Below are 21,711 nucleotides of genomic sequence, written 5' to 3'. Positions count from 1 at the left end.
CCCTCCATTTGTATGAGGGGTTGGGCTTCTACCACCATCCCTTGATGGATGGATGGATGGATGATGGATGATGGATGGATGGATGATGGATGGATGATGGATGGATGGATGGATGGATGGATGGATGGATGGATGGATGGATGGATGGATGGATGGATGGATGGATGGATGGATGGATGATGGATGGATGATGGATGGATGGATGATGGATGGATGATGGATGGATGGATGATGGATGATGGATGGATGGATGGATGGATGGATGGATGGATGGATGGATGGATGGATGGATGGATGATGGACGATGGATGGATGATGGATGGATGATGGATGGATGGATGGATGGATGGATGGATGGATGGATGGATGGATGGATGGACGATGGATGGATTAATGATGGATGGATGGATGGATGGATGGATGGATGGATGGATGGATGGATTAATGATGGATGGATGGATGGATGGATGGATGGATGGATGGATGGATGGATAGATGGAGGATGGATGGATTAATGATGGATGGATGGATGATGGATGATGGATGGATGGATGATGGATGGATGGATGGATGATGGATGGATGGATGATGGATGGATGGATGGATGGATGGACGATGGATGGATGGATGGATGGATGGATGGATGGATGGATGGATGGATGGATGATGGATGGATGGATGGATGATGGATGGATGGACGATGGATGGATGGATGGATGGATGGACGATGGATGGATGATGGATGGATGATGGATGGATGGATGGATGGATGGATGGATGGATGGATGGATGGATGGATGGATGGATGGATGGACGATGGATGGATTAATGATGGATGGATGGATGGATGGATGGATGGATGGATGGATGGATTAATGATGGATGGATGGATGGATGGATGGATGGATGGATGGATGGATGGATGGATGGATAGATGGAGGATGGATGGATGGATGGATGGATGGATGGATGGACGGACGGACGGACGGACGGACGGACGGATGGATGGATGGATGGATGGATGGACGGACGGACGGATGGATGGATGGATGGATGGATGGATGGATGTATCCAGCCCCACCAGTGCAGCAGAAGCTGAGAGCCACTGGGTGGGGAAGGGCTGGTGAACAAATCACCTGGTCCTCAAGGCACCTGAGTCCTGGTACTCTTGAGTTGGCATCCACCACCCCATGATGGTCCTGACCTTCTGATACCCCAGCTCCTTGCTGCCCTGGCTACATCCCTGTTGTGACCCCAGCCTCTCAATGCCCCCAGCCCCATCTCCAGCACCTTGGTGCCACCATCTCCATGTTCACTGTGCCTCCAGCCCCTACACAACCCTGTCCCCAGCCTTTATGGTGTCCCCATTCCCATCCCTGCGGTGCCCCCCACCCCTCGCTGTCCCTCTCCCCACACACGGTGCCCACTCCCCAACCCAGACTCTCAACGTCCCCATCCCCAGCCCCACAGTGCCCCCAGGGCAGAGATGCAGAACGGACAGACAGCTGGACGCGGGGGAAGTCCCTGCTTCTCCGTTTATTACCAAGCAGCCTTCGTTTTAAAAAAAAAAAAACCAAAAAAAAAAAAAAAAAACCAAAACAAAACAAAAACAAACACAGACATACAGACAGGCAGAGGCGGCCCGGCGGGGCGGGGGCCGCCCGCCCATGGTTTTTGTTTGGTTCCTGACACCAGAGAGGTTCAAGTAGCCGAAAAAGGTTCAAGTTCACCATAAGGCACTTTAAAGCCATGACGGGAGCAGAGCCCCCCCCCCGGCCCCATCGCTCCTGCCAGCACCCCATGGCACACGTGGGGGCCGGGCAGCGCTGGTGGTTGGCAGCGGAGGGGCTGTGGGGGGGAATATATTACATCATCTTTTTAAATATAGATAAAACTCTTATTTGTAGACAAATAGTGCCGGTCCCCTCCACCCCCGGGGAGGCTGCGCCCTGCGGGGGGCATGTGCAAAGGACAGAGGGGTGACCGTGGGGGCCCGGCCACCCCAGGGAAAGGGAGGGGTCCCACAGGGCCAGGGGGATTTCAGAAGGGGAAAAGGGTCCGGGGGGGGCCGGGGCTGCCCCGCACCCGGGTGGGCTCACCCGAATAGTGCAACCAAGAGAAAGCAGCCGGGAGTGCAGGGGCGAGGGGGGCTCGCCGGGGGGGGGGCTGCTCGGAGTGGGGAGGTGGGGACAAGCTATGCACAGCGTAGGGCAGTGCCCCCCTCCACTGGAGAGGATGGGGGGGGCTCTCCCCACCTGGGGGGGGGGCCTTGGTCCATGGGTGCCCCTGCCCGGTCCTGGCATCCACGAGGGGTTTGGTGGGGGGACATCCAAGTCCCGATCCCCCCATCACCCACCTTGGGCATGACCAGGTGGGCCCGGGCACGGTGGTGGGGGGGGGGTGATAGGGGCCCCCCACCCCCTTGTGCAAATCGGCCGAGGGGATTTTCCCCCTTTGCATAACTAGGAATGAACCGTGACGGGAAAAACAGGAACAGAAACCCCAGTGGGCACGGCACAGCTCGGCATGGAACGCCACGACACCTGCCCATCGCATCACCCCTACGCCGTCTCCACCGGCACGGTGCCATCCGGCTGCGGCCCTTCCTCACCCTCCTGCTCCTCTTCCTCCTCCTCGGGCTGCCCTGGAGCCCAGTAGCGGGCAATGGAGAGGCGCAGCCCCTCCAGGCGCCCGTTGGAGAGGTCGAGGCCCGGGGGCCCGGTGGGCGGCGGGGTTGGTTCGTCGCGGCGGCGGCGGCGCGTCCGCACCTCCAGGCAGTTCTGGCCCTTCAGGTGCCGCTGGAGGTGGTCGTCCTTGGCGAAGGCCTTGTGGCAGAGGTAGCACTCGTAGGGCCGGGCACCTGTGTGCAGGTGCATGTGGTTCTTCAGGTCGTAGCTGTGCAGGAAGCGGGCGCTGCAGTGCTGGCAGGAGTAGGGCCGCTCACCTGTGTGCTTGCGCATGTGGATCTTCAGTTTGTCGTTCCTGGAGGTGGGACAGACAGGGAGATTTTGGCATTGAGTGGCCAACATGGCATCCAAACACCTGAGGGAGGGCAATGGCGCTGGAAGCCTGAGAGCAGGGATGCTCTGTAGACACAGGGCTCTGGATGCTCTGTGGGGCACAGGGCTCTGGATGCTCTGTGGGACACAGGGCTCTGGATGCTCTGTGGGGCACAGGGCTCTGGATTCTCTGTGGGGCACAGGGCTCTGGATGCTCTGTAGACACAGGGCTCTGGATGCTCTGTAGACACAGGGCTCTGGATGCTCTGTGGGACACAGGGCTCTGGATTCTCTGTGGGGCACAGGGCTCTGGATGCTCTGTGGACACAGGGCTCTGGATGCTCTGCGGGACACAGGGCTCTGGATGCTCTGTGGGGCACAGGGCTCTGGATGCTCTGTGGGGCACAGGGATCTGGATGCTCTGTGGACACAGGGCTCTGGATGCTCTGCGGGACACAGGGCTCTGGATGCTCTGTGGGGCACAGGGCTCTGGATGCTCTGTGGGGCACAGGGCTCTGGATGCTCTGTGGACACAGGGCTCTGGATGCTCTGTGGGGCACAGGGCTCTGGATTCTCTGTGGGGCACAGGGCTCTGGATGCTCTATGGAGCACAGGGCTCTGGATTCTCTGTGGGGCACAGGGCTCTGGATGCTCTGTGGACACAGGGTTCTGGATGCTCTGTGGACACAGGGCTCTGGATGCTCTGCAGGGCACAGGGCTCTGGATGCTCTGTGGACACAGGGCTCTGGATGCTCTGCGGGACACAGGGCTCTGGATGCTCTGCAGGGCACAGGGCTCTGGATGCTCTGCAGGGCACAGGGCTCTGGATGCTCTGTGGACACAGGGCTCTGGATGCTCTGCGGGACACAGGGCTCTGGATGCTCTGCAGGGCACAGGGCTCTGGATGCTCTGTAGGGTACAGGGCTCTGGATGCTCTATGGAGCACAGGGCTCTGGATGCTCTGTGGGACACAGGGCTCTGGATGCTCTGTGGGGCACAGGGCTCTGGATCATTGGATGGCTCAGATGCAGCTGGCTGCTGGCAGGGGGATGCTGCTGGCTGCCCCAGGCTGCTCTGGCAGCACCTACATAGTGCAGAAGACTCTCCTGGACCTGCACCACAACCATGAGAGATGAGGTGCTATGGGTGCCATCAGGTATCAGGCCTTGGGTGATCTGGCAGCACTCACAGAGTGCAGAACACCCCATTGACCCAACGGCACCAGCAGCTACGGCAGAGGGACACCACCAGGGATGTTCCTGGGTCCCTCAGGTCAGCCCAGCAGCACTCATGAGGTGCAGAAGGCCCCATAACCCCACTGCACCACAACAGAACTTGCAGGGGGTGCCATGGAGGACGCCACTGGGTACCTGTGTTGGTCCAGAGCACCCATGGGGTGCAGAAGACGCTCTGAATGTGCACTGCACTGGCAGGACTGGCAGAGGGGTGCTGTGCAGAGTGCCATCAGTTTGGGCTGGCAGCACTCAGGGGATGCAGAAAACCCCATGAACCCCATGGCCAGGCCCTGGTAGGACTGGCACAGGGGGGTGGTGCCATAGGGGATGTAATTTGGCACACATCAGGCGGGCAGAGCCCATCCAACAGCACTCAGGGGATGCAGAAAACCCCATGAACCTTGTGGCCAGGCCCTGGTAGGACTGGCACAGGGGGGTGGTGCCTTAGGGGATGTCATTTGGCACACATCAGGCAGGCAGAGCCCATCCAGCAGCACTCAGGGGATGCAGGAAACCCCATGAACTACACCAGACCTATGGCCAGGCCCTGGTAGGACCAGGGTGGGTGCCATAGGGGATGTCATTTGGCAGGGAGATCCCATCCAGCAGCACTCAGGGGATGCAGAAAACCCCTGGTAGGACTGGCACGGGGCGCTGGCGCCATAGGGGATGCCATAGGGCACACATCAGGTGGGCAGAGCCCATCCAGGGGCACTCACCGTGTGAACCGGACCCCGCAGACCTGGCAGGCAAAGGGTTTCTCGCCCGTGTGCGTGCGCATGTGGCGAGGCAGCTTGCCAGCACCGTGGATGACCTTGTGGCACACGGGGCACTCCTGGGGCATCTGTGAGCGCCTCTTCCTCACCAGCTTGTCGGGGCTGTCCAGCCCGGGCGCCAGCGACTCGTGGTGCAGCGAGCTCAGATACGCCATCAGGTCGGGGTCAATGGCGTCCTCGTCAGAAGGTGCCTCCTCAGGGGACAAGGGGGGCTGGTAGGGGAAGGGGAAGGAGTGTGGGGGCAGCTCCTCTTCCTCAGGCAGCTCGAAGCTGTCGCAGGGCAGGGAGAGCCCCTCGGGCAGAGGGGGTGAGGGCAGCTGGGAGGGCGGCGGGGGGCTGCCGGAGCCTTCAGCCTCAGCGGCGGGCGGCTCCTCGGCGGCGTGGTTGTTGAGCTGGGCACCGCGGGCCTGCAGGAACTTGCGGGTCTTCTTGCTGCGGCGCGGGGTGGGGCGGGGGGGCGGCGGGGCAGGCACCTCACCCTCGGGGAGGGTGGAAAAAGCCTCCAGGTAGCGGCGGGCGCGTTCGCAGTCGCCGTCATCGGGGCCGGGTGCCTCCAGCCCGCTGCCCTGCAGGATCTCCACGCAGGCAGCGATGACACAGGGGATCTCCAGCAGCCGGGCAGCGCGCAGCACCTCGCCCATGTTGGCGCTGCTGATGGTCAGCGTGGCCGTGTAAGCGAACTCCAGCAGCGCGCCCAGCGCCTCGGGCCCCACGAAGTCCAGCTCGCAGACCTCCTGGCCCGGCCCCGGCCCTGCGAAGAGCTTCTTGAAATAGCGGCTGGAGGCAGCCAGGACGGCACGGTGGGTGCGGTACTCCAGCCCCTGCGTCTTGATGGTGACATCGCAGAGCAGCCCCAGCTGCCGCTGCTCGTTCAGGCAGCTCAGCAGCTCGCTGCTGTGCTCAGGGAAGGGGATGCCGATGAGGTCGTCCTCTGGGCTGGCCATTGTCCTCACCTGCAGGGATAATAAACCCAGGGATAAGACGGGAAGACCCTGTGGAACTTCAAAACCAGCAAGCACCTTGAAACACATACTCACCCACCGGGTTCACTGACACATAAGCTACTGGTCTGCGTTTTTTGACTGGGGCAACCTCGGAGCAAAACAAAACCTCCAAAAATTAGACCACACCTCTAGACTGAGAGCAACCCCTCAACGTGCTAATAGGACCCAGACCCAATACAATTGATCAATGGACCAGGCTACCCCAGGGATAGCAGCACAATCTCCCCCGAGAGTCCCTATTGACGGGGAGGTTTGCGACCTCGATGTTGGATCAGGACATCCCAGTGGTGCAGCCACTACTAAGGGTTCGTTTGTTCAACAATTAACAGTCCTACGTGATCTGAGTTCAGACCAGAGCAATCCAGGTTGGTTTCTATCTATGATGAACTCTTCCCAGTACAAAAGGCCAATACCACAAGCAAGCCTTCGCCTTAAGTAATGAAAAAACAACTAAATTACAAAAGGCTATCACACCACACCACGTCCTGCAGGAAGGACAGGATGCTGCTTGACTGACAGAGGAACAAGCTGGGAGAGAGCGCTTGGAAGAAACACCGCAGCTGGAGCGCTGCTGCCATGAAGCCAGGGCACAAGGAACGCTGCCTGTACACGCTGGGTGGCACTGGGGTTTCAGTGGGACATGAACTGGGGCAGGCTTGGGGCCCAGGGTCTGCCTCAGTTCCCTCCATGCTGTGCAGAGGTTGGTGGGTGCAGGCCCCCCACCACAGGCCTCCACACTTCCTCCACTACCACCAGCACCCAGCCGCCCGCGCCGCCACAGCAAAGGGAGAAATCTCAGCGTGGTGCCTTTGAACAGCAGCGAGGTGCAGCGCTTCCTGTGCCAGCCCACCCACAATCCCCCCAGCCCGCTGCCACGGCCGGGCGCAGCCCCTGGCTCCCAGCAGCCCCGTCCTGGGAACACGGGCCTCGCTGGCGGAGGCATGGTGGGCGGGCGAGCGCTGGGAAGAGCACCCTGAGGGCCAGGGGGCCGCCCCGTGGAGCCCAGCTGGGCTGGGAACAGGGGCCACACTTCCTGCCACGGCAGATTAGGATCAGCACCTGTGCCACCGGTTCCTGCCCCCGCTCCTGGTCGGGACTGGGCCCCCTCCCTCCCCCTGTGCCCCAGCCCGGGGCCACTCCTCGCCCAGCCAAGCCCAGCCTGCGCCAGTCAGGCCTTTCCCACGCTGCAGCTGGCAGAGCTTGGCCTCAGCCCTAAACCCAGCACTGCTCACACTCCCACTGTGGTGCCCATGGTGCACCACCAGGGACACACGTGCAGCCAGCACAGGTGGGAAAGGGGGAGCCCATGACCCTCACAGCCTGCAGGCAGGCTGCAGGCAGCAGTGGCAGCTCCAGGGCTGCAACCTGCCCTGTGACACTGTGCCCAGCTATGGCCCTTGCAGCCAGCCAGGTGACATTGGCACTGCTGGCTGACAGTGGAATGGGAGCCCAGCATCTGCAGCCTGGGGGAGGCAGAGGCTGGTACCACCTCTCCAGTTGTGCCATGTGGCACCGGCCATGGCCAAGCCGTGCCAAGCAACGCTGAGCCACACCAGGCCCATCCACCCCAAACCCACCGGGCCGTGCCAAACCACACTGTGCTGGCACTGCTGGGTGTCAGTGGAATGGGAGCCCAGCATCTGCAGCCTGGGGGAGGCAGAGGCCGGTACAACCTCTCGAGTTGTGCCATGGTGGACAGCGGCATGCGGCACCGGCCATGGCCAAGCCGTGCCAAGCAACGCCGAGCCACGCCAGGCCCACCGGGCCGTGCCAAACCACACTGTGCCGTCGGCAGGCGGGCGTGGGGGACGTGCCCCCTCTTGCCCATGGAGGGGCGGCGCGGGCGACGGCCCCCGGCGCAGGGGCCCATCCCCAAGCCGGCCGCTCCCTGCGCTTGGGCGGCCGCCAGCTGGGGCTGCCTCGGCAGGCAGCTGGGAACGGCCCCGGAGCAACCGGCTGCGGAGCCGCCCCAGCCGCTGCCGAGCAGGCCCGACCGGCAGGGCAGGCAGCAGCCGCCCCTGAAACCGGGAGCCAGCAGTGCCGACCGCCTGGGATGCTGGCGCCAGCAGCCGTGGCCAAGCCCCCCTGGCTGGCAGGAGCCCATCCCGGCACTGGTTGAGGTCCCCTGTGCCTGCCGAGGTGGGGGTGATCGGATTAGGGGTGATTAAACCATCAGGGCCCCCGGAGCCAACAGGCAGTGACAGCCCCCGGTGGGATTAGGCAGGATTAGCTGCAGGGGCAGGATTAAGCAGGGGGGTAAGTATCCCATGCCACAGCTTGGGCAGCTGGAGAGGGGTGACAGGGATGGGGCACCTGCCATGGGTGGGCCAGAGCCCCACGGACCCCCAGGACTGCCACAGGCAATAGTCACAGGATGGGGTGGCACTGTGTCCTCCAACACTGCCTCCCCCAGTGATGGCACCAGCACAGCCTCCCTTCTGCCCTGGTGCCCACAGCACCTCCAGCCCCACGAGAAACCTGGGCACAGGGCACTCGCAAGGCTGATGGCACCCACTGGCACGTGCCTTTGGGGGTGTCTGGGCACAGGGCAGCAGCTGAGACCCCGTCACGTCCCAGCAGGTGGCACGGTGCTCTGAGCGACGGGCACCGGCCTCACCACGTCCCAGCGCAGACGGACACAGCCTCAGCGCTGCCAATGTCACACAAATCACCAGCGGAGCTCTGCTAAGGCAGCTGGGACCCCGGTGAGCAGCCACGGGGCTCGGTGCCACCAGACAGAGCTGCAGGGCTGGGGCAGGGTGGGGGCGAGGTGGCGGCGGCAGGAGGGGGATTTTCCATCGCACCAAACCGCCCCCTTTACGGCTCCTTTGCTGACACCCCCACCCCCCCGCACATCCTCCTCACTGGAGCGAAGAAGTCACATGCTGAGCGGGTGCTGCCGTCGAGGAGATCACCGCAGTGATAAGGAAATGGCAGAGGATGAGGTGTGAGGGGACAGGAGCCGCCCCCGGGCCCCCAGCATTCCCGGGCTGCTCCCGGAGGTGATGGCTGGGAGGGCACAGGTGGTGATGCCCATGGCCTCGCCATGCCAGAGCTTCCTCGGTTACCTCAGTGCTGTGGCTGGGCACGTTTTGGCTGAGCTGAGGAAAGGAAAGGAAAGGGGGAGTTGCTCCCCGTGTTGAGCTGGCTCCCATGCAGGGCGGGTGGCAGCAGGAACAATGTCTGCCCAGGTCACCCTGACATCCATCCCTCTGCCAGCCCAGGCTGCCTGGGACAACCACGGCGAGGCTCCACCCATGTGCCAGCTCCTCTGTGAGAGGGGTCCAGCCACCCAGGCAGGGCCATGGGCAGCGGGCTGGGGTCCCTGCAGTGCCCCTCCTGCATGTGGGCCATGCCACCAAGCAGGGATGGCACCCCGGGTGAGGGCACAGTGCACAGGGCCCGGCTTGGGGACGGTGGGAGGTGGAAAGGGGTGTCCAGTGGGGATCTCCCGACATGGAGATCGGGGAAGGAGAGCAGAGGTCCCAGGAAGCACAGTCCCCACCCCGGGCTGCTGCCGAGTGCCCCTGCTTTCGGTCACAAGAGTCACAAATGCTGTCGAGGGACTTCACAGCCCCATGGGGAGAATGAGTCACCCCGGAAGGGGAGCGCAGCGCGGAGTCGCCCTGGCCCCTCACCCCGTGGGGCCCCTCGCCCTTTGGGATCCAGGATGTGGACCCAGGGGTCCGGGCTGGGCAAGCCCCCCACCCTGCAGCAGCTGAAGCCAACTGGGAGCAGCAGGGGCCCTGGTGCCGATGGCCACGGTGTGGATGGAGGGTGGCGTGGCTGCAGGGCTGGGGCTGTGCAGCCCCTCTGTCTGCCCAGCAGGGAAGGTGGTGGCCGGGGTCTGGCTCAGCTGGTGACCCTGTAGCAAGCACATGCTGAGGGTCCCATTGCTGGAGGAAGTGGGGAGAGCAGCAGTGCTCTTTGAAAGAAGAAAAGAACAAGTAGAGACAAAAGGAAATGGTTTGGAGATGAAAGAGGATAAACAGTCCCCCACCCCATAGCACTGAGAGTGAGGCCCATGGCACTGCTCAGGCCCCCTGGCACTGGCCAGCTCACCCAGAGCTCCCAGGGACATTAGAGACCAGCACTGAGAGGGGGCTGAGCGCCGTGGCCCAGGGCTGCCTCAGTGCCCAGCCAGCACTGCACCTGGGGCCAGTGCCAGCCTGGCACAACAGCTGCCACGGAGGCTGGGCACAGGGCATCCCTGCCACAGTGGAGCAGGACTGGTGGTGTTGCCAGAGCCGCTCCTGGCATCTGCGGCAGGGACGAGAAGCAAAGTTCCCCATGCTGCCCACCCGGCCTGCTGGCACTGTGCTGGCGTCCTGGTCCCCTCCTGCCGCCAAAACCTACCCCACTGCCACATCCAGCTGCCTGGCATTGCCACTCTAGGGTGTGGGCCCTGCTCTGCCAAACCAAAGTGACCCAGATCTCGCCACTCGTCCCATCCCACCCCATCCCATCAGCAGTGAGGGTGGTGTGGGGCTCAGGCAACGCTAACGTCCCACAGCCTGCTGGGGCTGAGGCAGCTGGCCCAGATCTCCCAGCGCCCGGTGCCACATTGGGTCCCCACCACCCTGGCAGCTCCCTGCACCACAGCAGCAGCGCTGGCAGGGTGGGAGTGTGGCTCACCTGCCCCGTGTCCCGGCGTGGCTCCGCGCTGCCTGGCGGCCCCGCTGGCGGCCCGCGAGTGGCAGGGAGGGGAAGGCAGGGGCAGGGTGCTGGTGCTGTGTGAACTTGGCCCCGCTCCCCGCTGCACTTGAGCTCAGGATCCCACCTCAAAAGGAGTCGACGCCCACACCCCGGGTCACGCACCTCCCAGCCCCGCTTCCCAGAACACACACGGCATTAACTCTTTGCGGCCAGTGCTGCGCCGTGGGGCGCCAACCCGGAACGGGGCAGGGGGCATCCCCTGGCCCACTCCCACGGGAGAAAATCCCCAGCGCTGCCAGGACAGGCACCCGTACCTTGAGCACGCCTTCCCCGCCACTAACACCGTCTCCAAGGCGTCTGCCCCTGCCCCCCCGTGCCGTGGCACATCACACAGGCCCTCCTCACCTTCCCGTGTGCCCCAAGGCAGGGCGCTGGGTGCTCGCCACTGGCCATGGCCAGCCCAGCCGGGCTGCCAGGGTGCCTGTGCTCGGCGGCAGCAGGGCAGGGCTGGGTGCAGCATGCTGCAGCCTGCCCGGCCAGCCCTGGAGCCACCCCCCGGTCCTATGGATTCCTGTCCTGCTCTCCCCTTGGAGCAGGTTCCCGAGATCCCCATGGGGAATGTGGGAAGGAGCGACGGCCCAGCTGGGCTGTGCTGCCTGATCCCCTCCACTCCCTGGGCAGGGGCACTCGTGGGCTCCCCAGGCCAGGCTGCACATTCATGCAATGCCCCCATAATTACACCCTCTGTGTCCCCAGCTAAACAGCAATTAGCAGCCCGGAGAGCTCGCCCCACACCCCACCACCAGCACCAGCACCCGCCCAGGCAACCCACGCCACACCAGTCAGGGGCACCGGCACTGCGGCACCCTGGCATGGCCCAGCAGGCTCCAGAGCTGGGGATGTCTGCAGCAGGCCAGGCAGAAAGGGGAAGAGCCCCACAGCAAAGCAGGGGGACAGCAAAGGGCTCAGCCCCAGCAGTGCTGACGGAAGGAGCTGGGTTGTGCAAGAGCCCCTGGGCAGGCAGTGGAGACGGGCAGAGGGGCATCACCAGCGTGCCCTCCATGGTATCCCGCTGTGCCATCACTGTGGGCCCCGTGCTGGGCAGGAGCCAGCTGTGGAGCCACAGGAGTGCCTGGAGTGCAGGCAGCACACAGCCAGCACAGGGTTGTGGGCAGCACTGCCCAGCACACTGCTCCAGGGTGCCCCAGTGGGGGGCACAAAACAGGGCACAGCCCTGGACAACATCCATGAGAGGGAGGGAGGACAGGAGGGAAGGAGGAGGGCTGTGGCACCTGCTGCCAACCCTTCCCCTGCCCTTTGTTCCCCATAAAGGAGGGGAATGGCGCCAGTCCCCCCTGGCCCAGGTGTGCCAGGTGCTAAGGGCGGGAGATAAGGTGGGCGAGGCGGGCAGGGAGGGGCACGGCACGGCATGGGCACGCAGCCCTGAGTCAGGGTTCCTACTGGTGGCCAGGATGGGGTGAGTCACCGTGGCCCCCCCACCCTGGGGGTGTTGCAACCACCCGGGTGCTGGCCACAAACTGCTGCTCGCCCTGGCTGGGGGGCATCGGGCTGGGGGGGCAGCTGGGGAGGTGCTGGCCTTTGGGGAAGATGGGCTAACCTCCATGTGTCCGTCCGTCCATCCATCCATCCATCCGCTCCACCCTTGCCTTGGCCGGTGGCACCCTGACCAGTGTCACCAGTGAGGGGACATGGCCTCATCCCAGCTCCTCTTCCAATGGCACGATGAGCAACCCCATCTCCTGCATCACATCCTGACACAGAGCAGCACCCTGACCTGCCAGGGCATGGCATGGCATGGCCACATGCTTGCCCAGGGCAGATGTGGCCTCTGTGTGTCACCTCTGGCCTAGGAAGGAGGAAGGGAGGGAGGGAGGGAGGGAAGGAAGGAAGGAAGGAAGGAAGGAAGGAAGGAAGGAAGGAAGGAAGGAAGGAAGGAAGGAAGGAAGGAAGGAAGGAAGGAAGGAAGGAAGGAAGGAAGGAAGGAAGGAAGGAAGGAAGGAAGGAAGGAAGGAAGGAAGGAAGGAAGGAAGGAAGGAAGGAAGGAAGGAAGGAAGGAAGGAAGGAAGGAAGGAAGGAAGGAAGGAAGGAAGGAAGGAAGGAAGGAAGGAAGGAAGGAAGGAAGGAAGGAAGGAAGGAAGGAAGGAAGGAAGGAAGGAAGGAAGGAAGGAAGGAAGGCTCTGCCAGCCACCAGCAGCCTGGGACAGGCAGGCTCACCTACAACTGGGCCTGCTGGCTGGCCCCAGGGTGAGCTGGCTCTGGAGCTGCTGGCCCCGCAGCACAGTCACGGGAACCCCTTGGAGGGCAGCCAGACCCCCTGGGTCCCACTGTGCTGCACAGCCCGAGGGGCCCCCCCCAGCTGGTGGCACCTCCTACTCACAGCACCTCGGGGACTGAGCATCACCAGTGGCACAGGCTGTGCCCCCAGCGCTCCATCCTGGCACCAGGGTGGCGCTGGTCCCGGTGGGGTCACCTGGCAAGGACAGTGCCGGCCCACAGCCCCCCCTCCACACCCTCCAAAATAGCCCGGCTTCCGCCCCCACGGCAGCTGCCTGCTGCCAGCTCCCCGCTGCCCACGGCTGATCCCGGGGAGGGAAGGGGGGCAGGAGATTCTAATCCCCCCCCCAGCCCCCCCCCGAGCCCACACAGCACCGACAGCCGGGCCGTGCCCGCCGCGGCCACGCCAACCCACAGAGTGGCACCGAGGAGACCCCAGCCAGCCCTGCAGCAAGGGAAGGGCAATGCCCCAGGGCTCCGCAGGGCAGCAGGCATGGGCAGCCTCTGTGGAGTCCCTCTGTCCCCAGGGCCCACCGTGATATCCACACCACAGCAGCTGCCTAGTGCCACCCCAGCAGGGCACGAGGGGCTCGGTTTCCTTGGTTCCCTTTCTCTTCCTTGCAGTGGGGCTGGCAATCCCCCTGCCCACCCTTGCTATGGCTCCAAGTCCTGTGTGCCCTGATGGTTGCCCAGGGGAGGGGAATCAAAGCAAAACTGCTGGGGTGTCACTGTACCCAACGAATGGCAGCCAGCACAGCCACATTCTCCACCCTGCTGGTGCTCAGTGTCGGCAGTGCCTGGCACCCACCTTGCCCGGGACCCCGAGCCTGGCAGCAGGACCCCCTTACCCACTCCCCACTCCAGCTGCTGCCCACGGGGCCTGGGGACATGACAGAGACAGCTGGGCAGAGTGGAGCACACAGTGCAACCGAGGCTGCCGGGAGAGGCCAGAGCTCGCCTGACCTACTTCTCCTTCCGCATCACCTGCTTTCATTTTCCCTCACCCGGGCTGGTCCCCCTGCCTGCCCAGGGCTCCATCAAGTCATGCCAGAAGCTCTGGGGATACAAATCACCCGGGCACCATGGCTCCCACTGCACCATCCTGCATGTCAACCGACCTGCCCAGCCCTGGGCACAGGCTGTGCCCGGGTGCACTGAAGGTCATCGGCCACAGCCCCGGCACCACCACCTCCCTCCCCTGCCTGCATGGCTACCCAAGCGCCATCTTCCTGGCACGAAGCGAGTTTGACGGGTCTCAGCCCAGCCCCTCACCAGGTCCTCTGACCGCCCTGGGGCTTGCTGGGGTGTGGACATGCAGCTCTCGGGGCATGTCAGGGACGCTGGTGCTGCCACGGGGAGCCAGGCGGGCGCCAATCCTCCAGACGGGGCGGCCGCTCCCACCGGCACCCTGCCTGCTCCCGCCGTGGAGTTACCATGGGAAGGCAGCGCTGGTGGCGCAGGGGGAGCGCAGGCTCCCGGGGGCTCCCGCCAGCAGCCCACACGCTGCCAGGAGAGATTTCTCCCTGGTTTCATCATCCGCTGCCTGCCCTGAAGGAGAAGTTCCTGCTTCACGCACGGGGCAGCAGCCGCCCCTCGAGGGCTGGGGTGCAGCGGGGGCCGCGCTGGGGCCGCAGCCCCGCCGTGCCCCTCCCGCCCCCGTGTGCTCGGGCCTGTCCCGTTCGTGCCACGTGTGCACTGAGGGTGCACGGCAGCAGCTGGCAGAGCCGCGCTGCCACAGCCCCGGGCTCAGCACCGCAGCGCTGGGGACAGCCCGCGCCCGGGCAGGGGGGCTCGGAGGGTCCCCAGGACCTGACACGGGTGTGCCCCCCCGGCACACAGCTGTCACCTCCGCACCCATCCCCGGCACAGACACTCCTAGCCCTGCTGCCCCACTCTCTCTGCTGTGCCAGAGTTTCCCCTTCTCCATGCGCCCACTTTTAAGTTTCCGAGCTCAGTCCCTCCCTCCCAGCACCAGCATCACCACCGAAGCCTTGAGCGGCCGCAGCTGCCTCGTGCCCCCGGCAGTGCCCCCGGCGGTGCCGGGGATCCCAGGCTGACCCCGTTCCTGCCAGCCCGGCTGTGGTGGGGGAAACCGAGGCACGGTGCGACTCACCCCGCGACAAAACCGGCGCTGTGTCCCCTCGCCAAGTGAACGCAGCCACGGATCGAGGGCGGCTGTGGCCCAAGACGTGGATCTGCTCCGGCGGGAGGGTAAATACCGCACCCCGCCCCGGGCAAACAGCGGCCGGGGGCAGCCAGCCAGGGGGACGAGGACAGGTACGGCAGGGCTGGGCGCACGGGGCAGAGTCCACCGGTGCTTGGCAGGTGCTACCATGACACCGATCCCGGGGGACCACTGCACAGCCGAGAAGAGGCACCCACTGCTGCTGCCCAGAGTGCCAGGGCCGGGGCTCACCAGCGTGGCACAGCGTGCTGGGACACTGGGATAGCTTCCAACTCTACCAATATGGGTGCAGAAGGGGCTCTCTGAGTTGCCTTCCTCCTGCAACGCTGCCGTCCCCATCCGGTGCGCCAGGCATGCCGCCAAGCTGCTCACCAGGTTGGGAAGGGGGGGTGGCAGCACGCAGTCACCCGTGGGACCCTGGCTGAATGGAGCAGCACCGCAACAGGACCACAGCGGAACCTTGGCAGCCGCCCCGGCACGCAGCGGGGACCTGCCGATGTCACAGATTTCCCGCAGCCCCGTGCGCAGGGACCGGGAACAGCCCACGAGTGACACCCCCCGCCCCACGGGCGACGTGTCCACCGGCTCCGGCGGCGGGCGGGGACAGAGGGGCCGTGCGGCGATCGCGTGCCAACCGTGCCCACCCGCTGCCCGCAGCATCCCGAATCAGCGCGACTCACCGCAACCGGGCGGCAAAAAGCGGTCGCCGCACCGGTCCCCGTCCCGATCCCGCTGCCGGTGGGTCGGTACCTCCGCGCAAGCCCCGCCGGTGGGTCTGTCCGCTCCCACCCACTGCCGCTCACCTGCGCACCCCGCCCGAGCCACAGACCGGTCCCGGAGCCACGGCCCCGCCTCCGCCTTCACCTGCCGCCGCCGCGCCCCGCCCGCCCCCCGGCCACTGCTGCCGCCGCCGCCGCCGCCGCCGCCGGGGCTCCAGGAAGCGCCCGCCCCCGCCTCCTCATTGGGCAGCGCGCCGGCGGTCACGCGTCCCATTGGTGGAATGCCCCGCCCATCAGCCCCGCCCCACCCCCCCCGGGAGGGCGGGGGTCTTGCGGGCCCGCGGGACCGGGGCGCGCGGGTGGGGGGCGGCTGAGTCAGAGGCGGTTAACGGGATCGGGCGGGGGTCGGGCCCCGGCCCGGGCAGGAGAGCACGGGACGGCCCCGCTGCGGCCCCCACCGGCGCCGAGTGCGGTGCCAGGCGCCGAACGCGCCCCGCCCGCTGCGGCCGCCGAGTGCCGGGGCCGGCACGGCACTGCCCGCTCCGCCCCGCGGACACGGGGGGGCGGGGAACCGGGCATGGAGGTGGAGGGGGGGGGGTGGGTAAGAACCGAGAAGTGTGCACCGAGGGAGAGTTTAGAGTGCCGGGCACGGGAAACCGTGCGTAGGGTGAGGTACGGAGGGTGGAAAGCCGAGCTCGGGGAACCGGGCACCGAGGAGCGGGCACCGGGATACTGGAGCGGCGGGCACGGGGGGATGGAGAGCTGGACACGGAGAACGTGGCACGGCGGGGAGCGGCGCAGGGAGCAGCCCCCGGTTCTCGGCGGCGCTGGAGCGGGGCGCGGCGGCCCCCAGCGGGGTGGCTCCTCCGCAGGTGCCTGGGCGCGGGCCCCGCGCAACCTGTTTGGCCGCTGCCGGCTCACAGGGAGGCAGCGACGGCCCCGGGGCTCACCTCGGCTCACCCCGGCCCCCCCGCGCCTGGCTCCGAGCGCGGCCACTGCCCGGCGCTAGCGGAAAGTGTGAGGAGCCACCGCCGCTCCGGGGCTGCCAAAGCAAACACGGCCCCGCGCAGACGTTATGTCAGTGGGCGGGGGGGGGCCGCGCCGGGGCACAGAACGGGACCCCCACCCCTTCGCCAGGCCCCGGTACCGGGCACCTGCCGCCGCGCCTCGCCCGGCCACGCTCTTCGCTCCCTCCTCGGCTCCGTCCCTCTGACCGTGCACCTGCATCCCCGTCCGGGGTACCGGCCCGCCAGGCTCGGGGCTTCCGCGGGGTGGAGGGGGGAACCCGCAGAACAACCTCACCCTCCGCGCGGCTGCCACCGACCCCCGGCTCCATCGCTCCCCGCCCGTCCCCTCGGGCCACGGTTCGCCATCGCCGCTGCGCTCTGCCACTGCCCGCGGCTGTGCTCCCGGTGATTCTTCTCTCCCTGCTTCCCCCGAGGCGATGCCGACGGTGCGGTCGCACTCACCTCTCCCGGCGGGGCCAAGAGCGGGGCCGGGCGGGGGCCGCGGGCTCAGCCGGGCCGGCGGCGTGGCAGGAAGGACCGGGTGGTCATCGCGGCCCGCGGCAGCCGCCTGCAGAGGGCACTGCTGGCTCCCGGAGCCGAGCCCCGTGGGCGGCACCGATACGCGGAGGGACGCGGGGGTCTCTTGGTGCCGGTGGCACCGTTTATTTAGGTTAAAAACAGCAGACACGACTCGGGCAATCCGGGATCCCCTCGGCTGCACTTGCTCGGGGCTCCCCCCATGCTGCCAGAACGGTTGAAGGAGCCCCCGGGCCTGGGACCTAGTTTGGGTAACCCTGACCCGGTCCCCACCCCAGGGATGCTCACCTGCCCTCCCCATTGCACCTGCCCTGCACCTATCCAGATATTCTAACCTGCCCCACACCTATCCAGATATTCTTCTAACCTACCCCACACCCATCCATATATTCTAACCTACTCCACACCTATCCAGATGTTCCAACCTACTCCACACCTATCCAGATGTTCTAACCTACCCCACACCTATCCAGATAGTCTAACCTACTCCACCACCTATCCAGCCAGATGTTCTGACCTGCCCTACACCTGTCCAGTTATTCTAACCTGCCCCACACCTATCCAGATGCTCTGACCTGCCCCACACCTATCCAGATGTTCATACCTGCCTCACACCTATCCAGATATTTTAACCTGCCCCACACCTATCCAGATGTTCTGACCTATGCCACACCTATCCAGATGTTCTAACCTGCCCCACCTCCCCCCCAGCTGTACCAGTTCACTCCCATTCCCCTTGTCTGCAGTGACACCTAGGCCCACAGCTTCCCCTTCCTCCTCGCTCCCTCTCACCTCTCTTCTCTCCTGCTCCCCCTGTCCCCACGAGCTCTGGCTGCCACCCCCCAGGCCTGGTCCTGACAATGGGGACTCCTGCCTCATGCTCTGCTTTTTTTACAAAAATAGATAAATTAATATAAACTTAAACATTAAAATAATAATTATATTAAAAAAAAAAAGATATTAAATAGTGCCCTGTGTCACTGAGAGCCCCATGGCTGGGGGAAGCAGGTGCTGGCAAGGTGGTGAACCATGCAAGAGGGGCACTGAGGCAGAAAGTCCCCAGAGCCAGGATGATCCTGCTGCAACACAGCCCTGGAAGACACAGGCTGAGGAACAGTAGAAGGGGCCCCCAGTTTGTGAACCTGCTTTGGGGGAGCTCCCTGGCACCCCCCCCCACCAACCCCAGCCTCAGCGTGGCTGGTTCAGCAGGACCTCAAGCCAGCACGGGCAGGAGGTGATGAACTGCCGGGAGTAGCAGGGTCCCCAACCCTTGGCAAAGCTGATGCGGATACTGTGGGGGTCACAGGGCCCCTCCCCAGGCAGCTGCCAGCCCCCTCTGCCCCCTGCCCACTCATAATCGAACACCTTTGCCGAGTAGCCGGGCAGCACCTTGAGGACAGGCAGCCCGCAGGCGCCGGGGGGGCTCAGGGTGGGCGAGCTGACGAAGATGGGGTGCTCGCTGCGGTTGTAGGCCCACACCCCCCCCGGCTCCTGGCTCAGCTGCAGCCCCCGGCCGATCTTGCCCCGTGCCCGGCGCACGGCGCAGCTGCGGTAGGCGGCGGGCAGCTGGGCCAGGCAGAACCCGCTGCCCCGGGGCAGCTCGCAGAAAACGTTCACCGAGGCCTCGTGCACGGCGTAGAGGCGGCCCACGCGCGTCCGGTACTCCCAGTAAGCCAGTTTGCACCAACAGCCGTCCTTGATGGTGCTCCACGAGAGACTGGTGTCTGGCAAGGGGAGAGCAGAGCTGTCACCAGCAGGATGTGACTGAGCCAAGCAGCTGGAAGGGCCGAGGGGAGTGGGCACAGAGGGTGTGTGAGGACAGACAGATGGACGTGGTGCACAAGGGATGCCTCAGTGCAGAGTCCTGCGCTGGGTGTGAGCCTCTGGAGCTGTTCCCAGTCCCCGAGTACGGTGGTGAAGGGCTGGGGGAGGGCTGTCGGGGGGGGGTTGGTCCCTGAGTGCAGGGGAAGGTGGGGCAGTGGCAGCTGGTGGCCTTGGTGGCCAGCAGCCAGGCGGGAGCTGGGGCTGTGTGCGTCAAGGCACATTGTGTGTGTCCCCATAGGCAGCGCTTCCTCCAGCAGGGAGCCTGGTGCTGCCAAAAATAACAGGAGCTTCAGTGGCGGGGGGGCGTCTGGGCCCAGACCGCTCCCCCAGCAGGAACCCCTCATCCCCTGTCGGAGTCTTTTCCTCCTGCTGGGAGTGACTGCTGGCTCCATTCCCTGATTTTCATGTTCTGTCCTCTCCAATCTCCGCTTCTGACTCAGGGGTTCAGCCCTGCCCAGTGCCCTCCTGCCTGCTGGGTGTGGCAGAAGGCTGTGCCCTGTGTGTCTCCCAGCGTGCTGGGCACATCTTACCGCACCAGTCCCCACCGTCGTAGCTGAACTCCATGAGCTGGGGCTCATCTGGCCAGGAGGGACCACACGATGCCTTCAAGTAGGGGGGTGGCGGGGTTTCTGCAGAGGAGAGAGAAGGAAATAGGAGGCTGGGAGTGCATCCTGCCCCTCAGAGCCCACTGGAGCCCTGAGGCAGCCCCAGAGAGCAGGGGTCAGAGCCTGGGTGGGCGAGGCAGCCTCCAGTGTTGCCACCAGCACTCACCAGGTACAGCCAGGCGGCTGAAGTGATGGGGGTTGCAGCACAGCCCAGCCAAGTCCCCACAGGCTCCCTGGCCCCCAGCACAGTAGCAGAGGTGCTTGAGCTCATGGGACTGGTGGAGGTCAGGCCAGCGGAAGAGGCGGCAGAGCAGGACTTGAGGGGGGAGTCCCTGCTTGACCCCTCGCGGGTCCCCCCGTGGCGCCAAAACGCAGCCAGACTCCCAGGCGCCCCGGCTCTCCACCACCTGCACCAGCAGCTCCAGCTCCTCATCCTTCAGCTTCTTGAAGAGGGCATGCACCGCTGGTTTGAGGGCAGCGGGGCCATCCTCGGGGCTGGCTGCTGCACAGCGCTGCCGCCACAGCCTCCGCACCAGCCCAGCACGGCGCGAACGGAACATGCGGTGGTCGTGGGGACCACCTGCAGGATGGAGACAGGCATCACCCCCCGTGCCCTCTGAGAGCTGTGGCTCCGGGGGGTCCCAATGGGGACCCTGTGCATCTCTCCCCGTGTCCACCCAGATCCCTGGCAAGGCTGCTTTGCCTGGATTTGCTGCTGTCATCCCCACCTCATGTGGGCACGGTGCCGCTTTAAGGCATAGTGGCATCCCCAAGGTCACATCAGACACGAGCCCAAAAACAACCCTCACCGCTGGGGAACCTGCCTGTGCTCCTGCCCACAGCACCCACCCGCACCCTCTCACCCCCCTGTCTGTCGTGGGGCTGGGAAAGGGGTCCCTGCAGAGGAGGGTCTCACTCACGGTGGGTGGTGGAGGTGGGTGAGAGGCTCCAGGGCACCGCATGGGGCTGTGCTCTTGGGGCAGCCGGCACTGCTCTGCCCGTCACGCGTCACTGCCTGGACTTTTTCCTGTGCTGGGACGCTCTCTCCCCTCCCCCGGACCTTCCCGTTTGGGGAATTCATTGATTTCCCTCATCCCAGCCAGCCCTGGGGCTGAGCCACCGCCAGGGCCACCACGTCAGGGCTACCACACCAGAACATGGCACAAGATGAGTGGGCTGCAGTGGTCAGGGATGCCCAGCACCGTGCTACCAAGGCAGCCAGGAGCACAAAAAGCACCACAGACACCAGTGCACAACCACAGGGCAGGGTCCAGCTGAGAGCTGATCTGGGCAGGGGGACACCACAAGGCAGAGTCTTTGCAGACCCCATCCCTACTCACGTCCTCGCGGGGATCATTGCAAGGACCACCTAAGCCCCTCGTGGCATCTTGGGCAAGGGTTTCTGCTGCCCCTCAGATGTTGACCTGGCCGGGGCCCCCCCGCGGGCAGTGGGTGAGGGTGGGAGCCTGCTCCACAACAAAGGAGCTAATGTAAACGGGACCCTTATCCCGCGCCGGGCCAGGCTTCCTGCTCCTGACTTCCCGCCGAGATAAGGGAGGCCACGCTGGCGCCAGTGCTGCTGCTGAGGACGGGGCATGCAGAGCTTCCCCTGTGCTGGGGCCAGGCAGCAGCACAGGCAGCAATGGGGCAGGGTGGGCTCACAGACCCACAGCCACCCCCTGGTGCTACAAGCCGTGACCTTTGCTGCAGCTCCCAGCCAGGCTGGGCCCATTGGAGATATTTTTCTCTAGCTGCTTCCCACAGAGTGAAATAGGAAAGAGGCAGGAGTGGGGGAGCAGGCAGGAGATGCAGGCAGAACCCCAGCCCCCCATCTTGCCCCTTGGCCCCAAGGGATGTGGGGACCCTCAG

At 64.9% G+C, this 21,711-nt stretch overlaps 2 protein-coding genes across 2 annotated transcripts; both read right to left on the bottom strand.

The window, feature by feature from the left end:
• Window positions 1-1,649: 1,649 nt before the first annotated feature.
• ZBTB7B (zinc finger and BTB domain containing 7B) lies at window positions 1,650-15,992 on the bottom strand. The gene is made up of 3 exons (XM_066568071.1): window positions 15,954-15,992; window positions 4,954-5,963; window positions 1,650-2,982 (listed from the first exon to the last, which is right to left on the bottom strand). Exons 2-3 carry the CDS (start codon window positions 5,952-5,954, stop codon window positions 2,562-2,564), a joined length of 1,422 nt encoding a protein of 473 aa, XP_066424168.1. The 5' UTR covers window positions 5,955-5,963; window positions 15,954-15,992; the 3' UTR covers window positions 1,650-2,561.
• Window positions 15,993-17,514: 1,522 nt separating this feature from the next.
• Window positions 17,515-20,976, bottom strand: LOC136568193 (mothers against decapentaplegic homolog 6-like). The gene is made up of 4 exons (XM_066568075.1): window positions 20,763-20,976; window positions 20,009-20,422; window positions 19,768-19,866; window positions 17,515-19,137 (listed from the first exon to the last, which is right to left on the bottom strand). Exons 2-4 carry the CDS (start codon window positions 20,400-20,402, stop codon window positions 18,602-18,604), a joined length of 1,029 nt encoding a protein of 342 aa, XP_066424172.1. The 5' UTR covers window positions 20,403-20,422; window positions 20,763-20,976; the 3' UTR covers window positions 17,515-18,601.
• Window positions 20,977-21,711: the final 735 nt, after the last annotated feature.

The sequence above is a fragment of the Molothrus aeneus genome, chromosome 31, assembly GCF_037042795.1.
Source record: "Molothrus aeneus isolate 106 chromosome 31, BPBGC_Maene_1.0, whole genome shotgun sequence".
Lineage (NCBI taxonomy): Eukaryota > Metazoa > Chordata > Aves > Passeriformes > Icteridae > Molothrus > Molothrus aeneus.
This window is presented reverse-complemented; position numbering and strand designations above follow the sequence as displayed.